Source organism: Myotis lucifugus, unplaced genomic scaffold, assembly GCF_000147115.1.
Source record: "Myotis lucifugus unplaced genomic scaffold, Myoluc2.0 scaffold_410, whole genome shotgun sequence".
Classification (NCBI taxonomy): domain Eukaryota; kingdom Metazoa; phylum Chordata; class Mammalia; order Chiroptera; family Vespertilionidae; genus Myotis; species Myotis lucifugus.
The window spans coordinates 335,047-347,637 of record NW_005871458.1 but is presented as its reverse complement, the minus strand read 5'-3'; the positions used below and the strand labels follow the sequence as shown (position 1 = coordinate 347,637).

Below are 12,591 nucleotides of genomic sequence, written 5' to 3'. Positions count from 1 at the left end.
GCTGCCGGCGGGTGTAGCGGCTGCAGGCGCGGCGCAGCAGATTGCGTCGCTGCCGGTGCACCTCGCCAGGGCCGAGCTCGAACCTGTGGAGGACAGGGGTCGGTGTCAGGGCAGCTGCCCGGTGACGCCCAGTGACCCGTGTGAGCCAGGGCCGGGCAGCAGGAAGGGGGCCTGGACTGGAAACCCAGCGCTGCCACCGATCACTGTATGAGTTGGGGGGGCCTAGGCATTTGTCCTGGACCTGGATTGGGGGAACTGAATCTAACCTTGCAGAGGCATGTAGAACGAAGTGATTAGTCATTGTTGGACACGCAGGACTGAGGAGGTCCTGGTAACGAATGTGACAGGATCAGAGTAAGACGGATAAGGAAATATGGCTTCAGAGTCCTCGCCATGGGAGCAAATTGAATTACTAGAAGTGGCATAGTGTATAACAATGGTAGATTTTTACAGCCCTGTAGTATTCCATTGTGTAGATGTACCATAGCTTTTTTTTGTTTATCCACTCATCTACTGGTGGGCACTTGGGCTGTTTTCAGATCTTAGCTATTGTAAATAATGCTGCTATGAACATAGTGGGAGCATATATTCTTTCTGATTGGTGTTTTGGAATTCTTAGGCTATATTCCCAGAATATTTAGGGTCAAGTAAAAGGCAGTTCCATCTTTAATTTTTTGAGGAGGGGTGACTGGATAAAGAAGATGAAGGGATTAGCTAAAGAACACATATGCATACCCCATGGACACAGACAATACTTCAATGAAGGCCAAGGGAGGGGGGGAGAGGATGGGTGGAGGTGGGCAAGGGGGGCGAGGGGGACACCTGCAATAATGTCAACATTAACATTTTTAATAAGAAAAATAACAAAAAAACTCATGATGTGATGTGGAAAAACAAAAGAACGATAGCTTTGGTCTGTACCCCTCTGTCTAAGGGGTCAACCCACCGGCCCCTCCCAGACTGATTTGAGAACCCTGGGGCTACAGGCAGGACCTGGGGGACTAGTGACAGGCTGGGGCCCAGGCTCAGCGGGTCCCTGGAGCTGCAGGGGAGCATGGAGGGTGTTGTGTGCTGAATGGGGTCTCCAGGGGATGAGAGATGCTGCCACGGAGGTGGAGTGGCATCAGGATCTCGTACCAGGCGGCACCCGGACAGAGCTACGTCTCACAGAGCAAATGCAGAAGTCAGCCAGTTTGCAGACCCCGAACCAATTTCTTTTTGAGGCAAAACCAAATCTGCCAGGGGAGACAGGCAGCGGAAGCCAGACACAGGAAAAATAATGGTACTTTGTAATCTAAGCCAAGACGGCGAGGGGAGGCAGGGCCTTCTCCACACAAGGCCCTCGCCCAATGCAGCGGGACTCCGCCAAGGTTACCAGCTAGGAGGGACCGCAGGACAAAGCAGCCGCCCAGAAGCACAGCTTCCAGGGACCGCATAGGCCCCTGTGGACCTTTTGCATGGACCCTGGACGGACCACAGCTCTCCTGTCTCCTTTTCAATCCCAACTGTTACAGTCCCAGCAAGAAAGAGATGGCTTTTTCTGGAAGGACTTTGGCAAAGGGACTGTTGACAGGTGTGAGAGCAGGGGCAGACAGCCAACCGGGATGGTGGCACCCAGAAACAGAGACCATCCAAGGTCTCAAGGGGGTGGGGCCATGTGAACACGGAGTGCAGGCACGCAAACAATGGGGCGGGGCCCATGTGATCAAGCAGAAAGTGGGCATGTAAGCAAGGGGGCAGGGCCACGTAATCAAGCGGAAGCACTCACGTGAAAAGGGGTGGGGCCACCTGATCTTGGGAGAACAGGTGTGTCAACAAAGGGGTGGGGCCACGTGAACAGGAGGGAGAAGTCCAGTGAGAAGGAGGATGGGCTGCGTGAAGACTGAAGGGAGAGGGCCAGGAGTCCCCCGAAGCTGAAGAGACAGGAAGGACCCTCTCCCAGAGCCCTTAGAGCAGCGGTTCTCAACCTGTGGGTTGCGACCCCTTTGGGGGTCGAACGACCCTTCCACAGGGGTCACCTAAGACCATCAGAAAACACATATATAATTATATATTGTTTTTGTGATTAATCACTATGCTTTAATTATGTTCAATTTGTAACAATGAATGCAACATGATTATAGTAACCAGTCATTAGCAAACGTAGTTCGTTATTAATAACTAGAGGCCTGGTGCACAAAATTCGTGCAGGGTAGGGTCCCTAGGCCTGGCCTCCCCGCCTCCCCGCCTCCTCCTTCCCTCACTCCCTCAGCGCCCCACCGCCACTAGTAGCCAGACATGTTCTGCGCCGCCCCCTGGTGGTCAGCACACATCATAGCGAGCAATCAAACTCCCGCTCTCCCGGTCAAACTCCCAAGTGGACAATTTGCATATTAGCCTGTTACATATATATATATTATGTGTAACAGGATATTGTAAAAATTAAGTTATGAATTTTTTATTAAAAAGTTTCTTACATACAGTTATATTGGCTGGGCTGCAAAAATATTCATTGTGGGCCACATGTGGTCCGCGGGCAGCGAGTTTGACATGCTTGCTGTAGGTTTACATTGAGGCTCTCAGGTTCCCATGTCTAGAGGCAGAGGTAGGGGTCCCAGAATGGGGGGGGTCTGTCCACTTACCTGGTCCAGGTCATAGAGCATCTGCAGGGGACTCCTCTTCTTCCCACCAAGCCAGCCAGAGCCCAGGGCCTTGTTTCCAGATTCTGTGGAGCGTAAAGAGAGAGGTGTCATTGCTGCATCCGAAGAAATGGCTTTGATGCTTGGTCAACTCACCTAGGGCACAACTAACCCATCTCTGAGACTCAGTTTCCCTCCTGTCCCACCTGCCTTGGGATGGGGAGGGAGGTTGGTGAAGTGGGGGGAAGCACTGACAGGGCCCCTAATCCAACAGGCAGGTTGCTTGGTGTCACTCCTACTCCTATGCCCTGCCCTCTAGAGTTGGAGGATGCCAGACAGGAAGAGATGAGAGGAAAGGTGGTACCCAGCCCATAGCCCTCTGGGAAAGGCCTAACCACTCAGACTCACCCACCTGAATCTGCCCTCATCTCATGCCCTGCCCTAGCCAGCCCCATGACCGAGGAGCCCTCAGGGACTCAAGAAGCTACCTGTCTGTCCAGAGAGGGGTGGGCAGTAGTGGAGTGGCACAGCCAGACTGCAGGCTCTCCCCTGACCCACTGTGAATTCCTCCAGCAGCCTGCAATTCCCCGAGCAGTGTGCATGCTTCTTCATGGTAAACACAGCGTTAGCTTTCTCCCAGAATGGATGCCCCCGAGGACAGATACTATCTTTCTGTCTCAGTGCCAAATTTTTCAATCTTCCTAAAACTACCATAAACTCAGCTTGCTAAGTTTATTCTTCACTCAAAATGTTTCTTAAGGACTATCTTCTTAAACATATTCAATTAATATGCATATATTTTTAGTACTATACTCAATATAGGTGAGGAAAGGTTCAAGACCTTCTGGATCATATTTTTCTTAAATATGATTATATTTATTAATACAATAATAAAGTATAACACAATCTTTACAACATCACCAAAATTGCAAATCTTTAACTGGATTGACCAAGAAGGAAAAATTAAAGACTCAAATTACTAAGAGCAGGAATGGAAGAGGTGACATTAGTACTAGACCTTATAGAAATAGGAAAGGATTATTAGAGTATAATATGAACAACTATACAAGAGTAAATTATATAACCTAAATGAAATAGAAAATTCCTAGAAAGGCACAAATTCCTAAAATTGACTCAAGAAGAAATACAAAAACCTCAACAGACTTATAACAAGTGAAAAGACTGAATTAGTAATTTTTAAAAGGAAGCCACGTTGAGACTGGTAGGAGGGGCAGAGACCTGAAATGGGCTGGTCCCACAACCATGTGTGGAAGTTATACTCGGGAGGGATATCTCGGCTGTGAGGTCCCCAGTGAGGAGCAAGGGGGTCCTCGCCCCACATCAGCCGGCCCAGCCACAACATCTGGCTGTGGAAATAGGCGGGGCCTCTGTCTGGGTAGAGGGCTGCTGTAGACCCCGGTGTCCTCTTAAAAGGCCTGAGCACAGGCTCACTCACAAACATTGCCCTAAGCTCCAGCCAAGGGACAACGGCTAGAAAAGCACCAGGGACATATGGGAAAGAACTGACTCGTCCAGCTTCAGGGTGAAGGCTGGAGGGGCAGCTCAATGGGCAGGTGCCATTGTTAATCTGTTGAGCCCTCCTCCCACCCCCACAGCTGGCAAGTGCTGGCAGGCGCTGTTTTCCCTTTGTTGAGCCCTAGCCCCCTACTCCACCAGTCTACAGGATCAGGCTGGTGCCCCGTCTGAGTTTCCAACAACCTGCCTAACACCACTCACCCCACTTGGTGATCCCAAGATCCCACCCCACCCAACTTGGGCATCTGCCTCTTTTAGCTGCTGTTCCTCACGAGCTGCTGGCCTTGGCCTATGCACTTTCCTAAACTTTCTCAGAGGGCCACAAACCTGAAACAGCAGTGGCTGTTCTTGGCATGCCCTGTACCTCTTGCTAAGCAGCCCCAATCCTGGCACCCCAGGCACCTCCAAGCAAAGCACAGGCAGCTACCAACCGAAGATTATGTTGTACCTCCTAGCAGGTGGCCCTGCATCAGGCATAGGCAGCAGCTGATCTGGGCATGTGCGGGATTCCCTCCCAAAGGCTCTAGAACCAACACACCTTGTGGTTGAATTCAGACAACACCACACTGAGCACCACCCAGTTAGCTCCATAAATGACACACTCAAAGAGCAACTCGGCAGGCACCAGAGCCCCACGAAAGCGAATCCTGCTCCATGCAGCCAAACCCCATACAACAGCTCAGCTGTAATGAAGGCCAGTCCTTACAGCCAGTCAGCCTGAGGGTCAATCCCTCCCACTGACAGGCCAACAGCAATCCAGGCTCAACTACAACAGGAAGGCACACACAGCTCACACAGGGACACAACTGGAGCACTTGGCTCAGATGACCAGAAAGATTGCACCTCTCGGCCCCACAGGACACCGACTATATAAGGCCACTCCACCAAGATGGGAGATGTATGGAGTTTCCTCAAAAAATTAAATATGGAACTGCCATTTGACCCAGTGATCCCACTTCTAGGAATATATCCTAAGAAAATCGAAGCATCAATCAGGAAGAATGTATGCACTCCTATGTTCATAGCAGCACAATTTACAATAGCTAAGATCTGGAAACAGCTCAGTAAATGAGTGGATAAAAAAGCTGTGGTATGTTTACCATGGAATACTATGCAGCAGTAAAAAAGAAGAATCTCTTACCCTTTGAGACAGCATGGAGGGAGCTGGAGAGTATCATGCTAAGTGAAATAAGTCAGTCAGAGAAAGACAGGTATCACATGATCGCAGTCATATGTGGAATCCAAGTAACAAAATAAACTAATGAAGGAAGTAGATCCAGACATGGAGCATGGAACAGAGTGTGGAATCTCGGAGGGAAGGCAGGGAAGGGTGGGTTGGAGGTAATCAATCAAAGACCTTGTAAGCATATATGCATAACCCAAGGGCACAGACAATAGGGTGCTGAAGGCCTGGAGTGGGGGGCTGGAAGGGGTCAATGAAAGAAAAAGGGGGACATATGTAATACTTTCAACAATAAAGAATTAAAAATAAAAAAGACCAGGAGATGTAGCAGATCTACCTAATACATAGAAACAAACATAGGGAAGCAGTCATAATGAAGAGACAAAGAAATATGTCCTAAATGAAAGAACAGAACAAAACTCCAGAAAAATAACTAAACAAAATGGAGACAACCAATATACCAGATGCAGAGTTCAAAACACTGGTTATAAGGATGCTCAATGATCTCAGTGAGAGCTTCAACAAAAAGGAAACATAAAAATGGGGAAAGACAAAACACTAAAAAGAACCAGTCAGAAATGAAAACAATAACGGACATGAAGAATACATTAGAAAGAACAACAGCAGATTAGATGAAGCAGAGTACCAAATCAGCAATTTGGAAGGTAAGGTAGCAGAAAACACCCAATCAGAACAGCAAAAGAAAAATGAATTTTTAAAATGAGGATAGTTTAAGGGACTTCTGGGGCAACATCAAGTGTAACAATATTTAATCATAGGGGTAGCAGAAGGAGAAGAGAGAGAACAAATATTGAAAACCTATTTGAATAAATAATAACTGAAAGAAATATACGTACAAATGCAGGAAGCGCAGAGAATCTCAAATAATATGAATCCAAAGAGGCTGACATCAAGACACATCATAATGGAAATGCCAAAGTTAAGACAAAGAGGATCTTAAAAGCTGCAAGAGAAAAGCAGTTATCCATAAGGAAGCTAGAAACGCAGGCACCTTCTTAAAGGGCCAATGCACACTATTTCATTTGCAGCCACTCACCGTGGGCTCTGGCAGGGGGAGGACAGAGTGGACTTGAGCTGTTTGAGGAGAGTTCAGGCTTGGTGGCTCTGGGGAGAGAGCTGAGAGGACAGCTACCTGGATCCCTGTACTGAGTTATTCCCCCATACTGCAAAAGCCATCTTTCTCAGGCAGACCTTTCCCATTCATGCAGCATTAGCCTGGGGGGAAGCAATAGCCCCACCCTTTGGAATACCTCTCACCCAGCCCTGTGGAGTTCAGCTCTGACTACACCCAGAGGCTCATTAAGGTCAGAGACGTGCCCGGCCTGTGTGGCGCAGTGGTTGAGCATTGACCTATGAGCCAGGAGGTCAGGGTTCGATTCCCTGTCAGGGGACATGCTTGGTTTGTGGGCTCAATCCCCAGTGTGGGGCGTGCAGGAGGCAGCCGATCAATGATTCTCTCTCATCATTGATGCTTCTCTCTCTCTCCCTCTTTGTTTCTTTCTGAAATCAATAAAAATACATTTTAAAAAAGTTCAGAGACATGGATGTATGGAACAGACTGAGAGATCTTAGAGGGAAAGAAGGTGTGGGGGATGGGAAGAGATTAACCAAAGCATAGCCAGTGGACACGGACAACAGTGTGGTAAAGGCCTGGAGGGAGGTGGGGGCTGGGTGGATAGAGAGGGCGGGGGGGGGGGGAAATAGGGAACATCTGTAATACTGTCAACAGTAAAAAGTAAACTTAAAGAAAAAAATAGACACTCCTCCAAAGAGGACATACAGATGGCCAATAGACATACAAAAAAAAAAAAATGCTCAACATCACTAATCATCAGAGAGATGTAAATTAAAACTACAATGAGGTATCACCTCATACCTGCCGGAATGGCTATCATCAATAAATAAATAACAAGTGCTGGTCAGGATGTGGAGAAAAGGGAACCCCAGTGTGCTGTTGGTGGGAATGCAGACTGGTACAGCTACTGTAGAAATTAATATGGAGTTTCCTCAAAAAATTAAAAATGGAACTGCCATTTGACCCAGTAATCCCACTTCTGGGAATACTAGTATATCCTAAGAATCCCCAAACACCAACCAATCAGAAAGAATATATGCACTCCTATGTTCATAGCAGAATTATTTACAACTAGAGGCTGGTGCATGAATTCATGCACCAGTGGGGTCCTTTGGCCTGGCCTGTGGGATTGGGTGAAACCGTCTCTCCAACATCCCCCAAGGGGTCCCAAATTGCAAGAGGGCACAGGCCAGGCCGAGGGACCCCACCGGTGCATGATCAGGGCTGGGGAAGGATGCGGGAGGTTAGCCAGCCAGAGAGGGACTGCAGGAGGCTTCCAGGGCGTGTCTGACCTGTCTCACTCAGCCCCAATCAGCTGGACCCCAGCAGCAAGCTAACCTACCAGTTGGAGCATCTGCCCCCTGGTGGTCAGTGCACATCATAGCGAGCTGTTGAGCTGCCTTAGCATTTCATTAGGATATTACACTTTGATTGGTTGAACGGCCGACTGGACAACCGGACACTTAGCATATTAGGCTTTTATTATATAGGATAGCTAAGATCTGTAAACAGCCCAAGTGTCCATTAGTAGATGAGTGAATAAAAAAGCTGTGGTACAGCCCAGCAGTATGGCTCAGTGATTGAGCTTCGCCTATGAACCAGGAGGTTATGGTTCACCTTTCTTACCATTTTGCAGATGGTAAAGTGGAGGCTCAGAGAGGTGTTACCTCTGGCACGAGGTCACCCAGTGACCAGCTCCTCTTGGGACCACAGCTGGGACTGAGGAAGAGTTGGTGCCCACCAGGGGTTGTAGGAAGAGGAACTCCAAGTAACAGAGGAGAAACCTAGGCCTGTCTTATTCTAAGGCCCCTTAACTCAGAACCTTCCAGAAACACTAGCCCTTGAGAAAGGCCTGTCATTTCCTAGGCAGACCACAGCCTGCAGGAGTGTGGGTCCCATACCAGACTCCGGTGGCCAGTGGGTGGAGTGCAAGAGGAAGTGGACACCAGAGAGAGGCCCAGAGTAGCTGTGGCCAGTGATTACAGGGCTGGGCCCACCCGGGCCCGCCACACAGATCAGAGGAACCCAGGTCCACCAGGAGGGCAGGCTGGCCATGGAGGGGGGAACAGATGGGTCTAGGGGCTCAGAGGGGAATGCTTGAAGATCCCAGGGTCCAGCCCCCCCTTCGGGACAGCTAGAGGCGGGGGGTCTAGCGTAGGGACTACCCTCAAACAGGGCCACCTTGAGGCCTCCCCCAACCTCCACTGCCTTCACCCAACCCCCCCCCCCCCCCCACACACACACACCTATTTATTTCCTCCCAGCCCTTCCACTGAGCTCCATGTCCCAGGGCCTCTGCCCAGGGCACTGTGGAGCAGACAGGCCAGGGAGAGCTAGGTGGGCAGGCCCCAGTTTCGTGGTCAGGGAGGGTCCTGGACCTAAGCCAAAGAACTCTGCCATCCAGAGCAACCACAGGCAAACCACACGGGGTTCTGCTTTGAAAAAAGGAAACAAAAATAGCAGGAGGTTATGGAGAGAAGAGAGAGAGAAGAGGGAGAGGGCTATAGGAGGGAGGAGAGAAAGAGGAACTGGGTGCCAAGGACAGAGATGGAGAGAGAAGAAACTACACACAACGACAGAGACAGAGACTGGGAGAATTCCGGAAATCCGGCCGGCACCATGCGCTGTACTCAGCGATTTGTGAACATTGATGCTTTCTCCTATTGGGTGGTAACTATTATATCCCCACCTGACAGATGGGGAAATAGGATCAGAGAGGCAATGAAACAAGCCTAAGGCCTCACAGCAAGTAAGGGCCAGAAACAGGATTTTACCCCAGGCCACAGCATATGTGTGACCTTAACGCAAGCCACGCCATCCTGCCCTCAGGCACCCACTCCACCCTGCACAAAACTCGATTCACAGCATCCACAGGCTGGTGGCTGAAATGCCACACCAAGAAACCAGACAAATTGTCCATGCACGCTCACCCCCAAGGAAAGCCTCAGTCCCCCGCTTTATGGGGGGGGGCGGAGCGAGGGGAGACTGGGGACAAGTTGTTGCACGGGGGACTTGAGGCTTCACCATTTGGGGGAAACAATGGTGATCCCAGTCTGGTAAGCATAGATTATGACACAAGGTTTCTGGTTAATAAGTTCTAGCTGGGCTAGTGTTGCAAGATCAGATAAGCAGGAGCCGCAGGCCTCGCTGCTCGAGTCTGCCCTAACCCATTCACTCCCCCTGATGACTTAGGCCTTCTGGGGTGACCTGACCTATGTGCCCCTGGGTCAGGGACATTCCCTTTGGTGATCAGGCTAAGCGATGAACTCGTTGACAAACCCTTCATAAGTAAAAAGCAATTCTGCTTCTTTTTTGGAGAGAAATAGTGATCTCTCCACTCCAATTTAAAATTCAGGCTGCACGCTGAACTCCACAAACCACGTGGAATGGAAACCTATCTGATCAGATCATTCTTGGGCACCAGTCACATCAGCTCTGTCTCCAGAACCATCAGGAAGCCCCCCCATTTCTGCTTCCTGCACAGTATCAGCCCAGGGCAAGCCCCGTCCACTCTGCTCAGGAAAATCACCAGTCTCTTCAACTGGCTTCCTATTTCTTCTTGTTCCATCTTGGTGATCTTAAAACCTACGTGGCTTCCCATGGCTATCAGTAAATTTCATCTCCCACCCTCCCCAGCTCTCTCCTCAGCTGCAGCCACACTGAACATAGTAGGTGCATTCCCCCCTGTGCACTAACTTTTCCTTCGACCTGGGAAGCTCCTCCAGGGAACATTTTAGGGGAGATACTGCTTGTTGTTCAGATCTCAACTCAAATGTCTCATCCACATCAGGATATTTCAGTCTCTCCTTTTTTTTTTTTTAATTCTCACCTGAAGATATGTTTATTGATTTTTAGAGAGAGAGAACGAGAGAACGAGAGAGAAAGATCGATGTGAAAGAGAAACATCCACCTGCCTCCCATTTGAGCCCCAACTGGGGGACCAAACCCGAAACCTAGGGCTGTGCCCTGACCCGGAATCAAGCCCGCAACCATTTTGGTGTACAGGACTGCAGCTCCCAGCCGTGGCTTGTGGAGGGGTCCAGGTCTGGACAGCGGTGTCCAGCCACAGAGGGAATGGTGTGAGTGGCAGGGTGAGCTGGTGAGCACTGAGGAGGTCTCTCCAAACCCTGGCCTCCAGTCCAGAGGCAGTCAGGGAAGGCTGAGGGTGGCAGGGAGTGGGGGGGGGGGGGGGGCGGGAAGCCCCTCACCTCCGGAGGGAAGGAGTACATGCCAGGCCGAACCATGACAGGGCCATGGTAAGGAGGCCTGAGGCCAAGTACTTCCTGTGTGCCCTCATTCCCCTCAGCAGAAGCCAGGTAGGAAGAACTTGGGCACTCCATTACAGATGGGAGCCCTGAAGCCCTGAGAGGGGAGGAATAGGTCGCCCAGCAGATAAGACTGTGGATGACCTATCCTACACCAACCTAGACCCAGCCGGGGTCCCGCATGGGTAAGTGCTGCCCCCCGAACAGTCTCCTCAGCCTCATCACTTAGGCCACCCTAACCCCACTGCCCAGTGGCCCCTGCCCACCCTGGGGTGTGGAGACCCTGTCTGAGAGGCTCCAAAAGGGGACTCCAAGGATTTTCACAATCCCCCCCCCCCCCGCCCCACACACACACACTCACACACTCACACTCACGTCAGGAAAAGCAAACAGAGCCAGAGGTTGGGAGAACAAGCCAATGGCTGGGCCCCTCAAGCCCAGGACAGACTGTGCAGCCAGCAAGTCAGCCACCCACACCCATCCCTCCACTCACTTCTCTGGCATGTCCGTCCTGTGAATGGGTCGGTGAGAGGGTTTGAGGAATTCATACAAGTGAAGTCTGGCACAAGCCGGCCTGGAGCAGGGACTCCACACAGCGGGGTCCTGACTGGCTGCCTCATTTCCACCAACCAGACCATGAGGTAGATGCAGAGGAGCCCCAAGTCCTTGTCAGTGTGAACTTCAGGTGGAGCAGGGCACCCCAGGCAGCACCCTGCCGGTCACACAGAGGAAGCAGCTGGGGATGCAGGGGCATCAAACTCCCTCCCACACCAGGCTCGAAGGGGGTGGGGCGAAGTAAAGGAAGCTGCCTTCCCAGGTGGGCCAAACGTAGCCCACCACCCGCCACTGAGCCGGGTCGCTAGGCACAGGCTGGCAGGCCCTAGCGGTCCCATCCCGGGCGCTTGGAGACCACTTCTCCAAGGGAGGGACGCCTTGCGGGGAGCTGGGGCACAGGCGGGGGCATCTAGAGCCTTTCTGGGCCCACTCGCCCCTAGCCCCTAGCCCAGGAGCAGACAGACAGCAGGTGCCCCTGCCCCGGCGAGGGACTGGCCACTGCCCCCGGCCCAGCTGGCACTCACCCGGGAGTAGGGCGCGGGTCGCGGCGCCCAGGAGCAGGAGCGCAGCGCTCAGACACGCGGCCGCCAGGGCGCGCCGCCGCCAGCAGCGCCTCCCCATCCTGTGCCAGCGCTGCAGTCCGGGTGTCCCGCGGGGCGGTGGCGCCGGCCCTGGACCCGCCCCGGCTGCCCCGCGGCCCATACCAAAGCGCGCGGCACGGGGGTGCGAGGGCTTTCTCGCGCGGGTCGCGGGGCCACCGGGAACGCGGCGCTGGCCCGGAGGACCGCGGAGGTGGGCAAGGGCAGGTCGGCCGGCCTCTTCCAGTCTCCATCCCCCCCCACCACCACATAGACACATAATCGCTGTCCACGGGAGGGTGGAGCCTAGGTGGAGGGAGCCCTGTCGCCCCTTCTCCTTTTGCCGTACAAGCCAGGGATGTCCGGGACCCCCCAGGAGTCCTGCTTCCCAGGGTCAGTCCCTTCCTTCCCCAGGCCACCCTGTAGCCGGCTTTCCTCAGGTGTCTCCAGGTCCTACCTGAGTTCTGGCTCATGCAGGTCCCAGCTGGACTGAGGCAGGAGAGGTGAAGGTCTGGGTTCACATCCCCCAGGGGCAGAAGGGCCCCTGTGCCTCCACAGCTGCTCCAGACGCCAGTGAGCACTCAGAACTTGCCGAGGCCCAGCCGGGGAGGCTCAGTGGTTGAGCGTCCACCTGTGAAGCAGGAGGTCACGGTTCCATTCTGGTCCCGGCAGGTTTTGGGCTTGGTCCCAGGTGGGGGGTGTGCAGGAGGCAGCCAATCAATGATTTTTTTTCTCATCATTGATGTTTCTATCTCTTTCT

At 52.1% G+C, this 12,591-nt stretch overlaps 1 protein-coding gene across 1 annotated transcript in view; it reads right to left on the bottom strand.

Moving 5' to 3' along the window:
- Window positions 1–11,891, bottom strand: part of CHST13 (carbohydrate sulfotransferase 13) — a 13,694-nt gene extending 1,803 nt beyond the window's left edge. The window contains 3 exon segments of the mRNA XM_023743736.1: window positions 10–328; window positions 2,622–2,704; window positions 11,778–11,891. Coding sequence (XP_023599504.1) covers window positions 10–328; window positions 2,622–2,704; window positions 11,778–11,874 — 499 coding nt within the window. The 5' untranslated portion in view covers window positions 11,875–11,891.
- Between the last annotated feature and the right edge of the window lie 700 nt (window positions 11,892–12,591).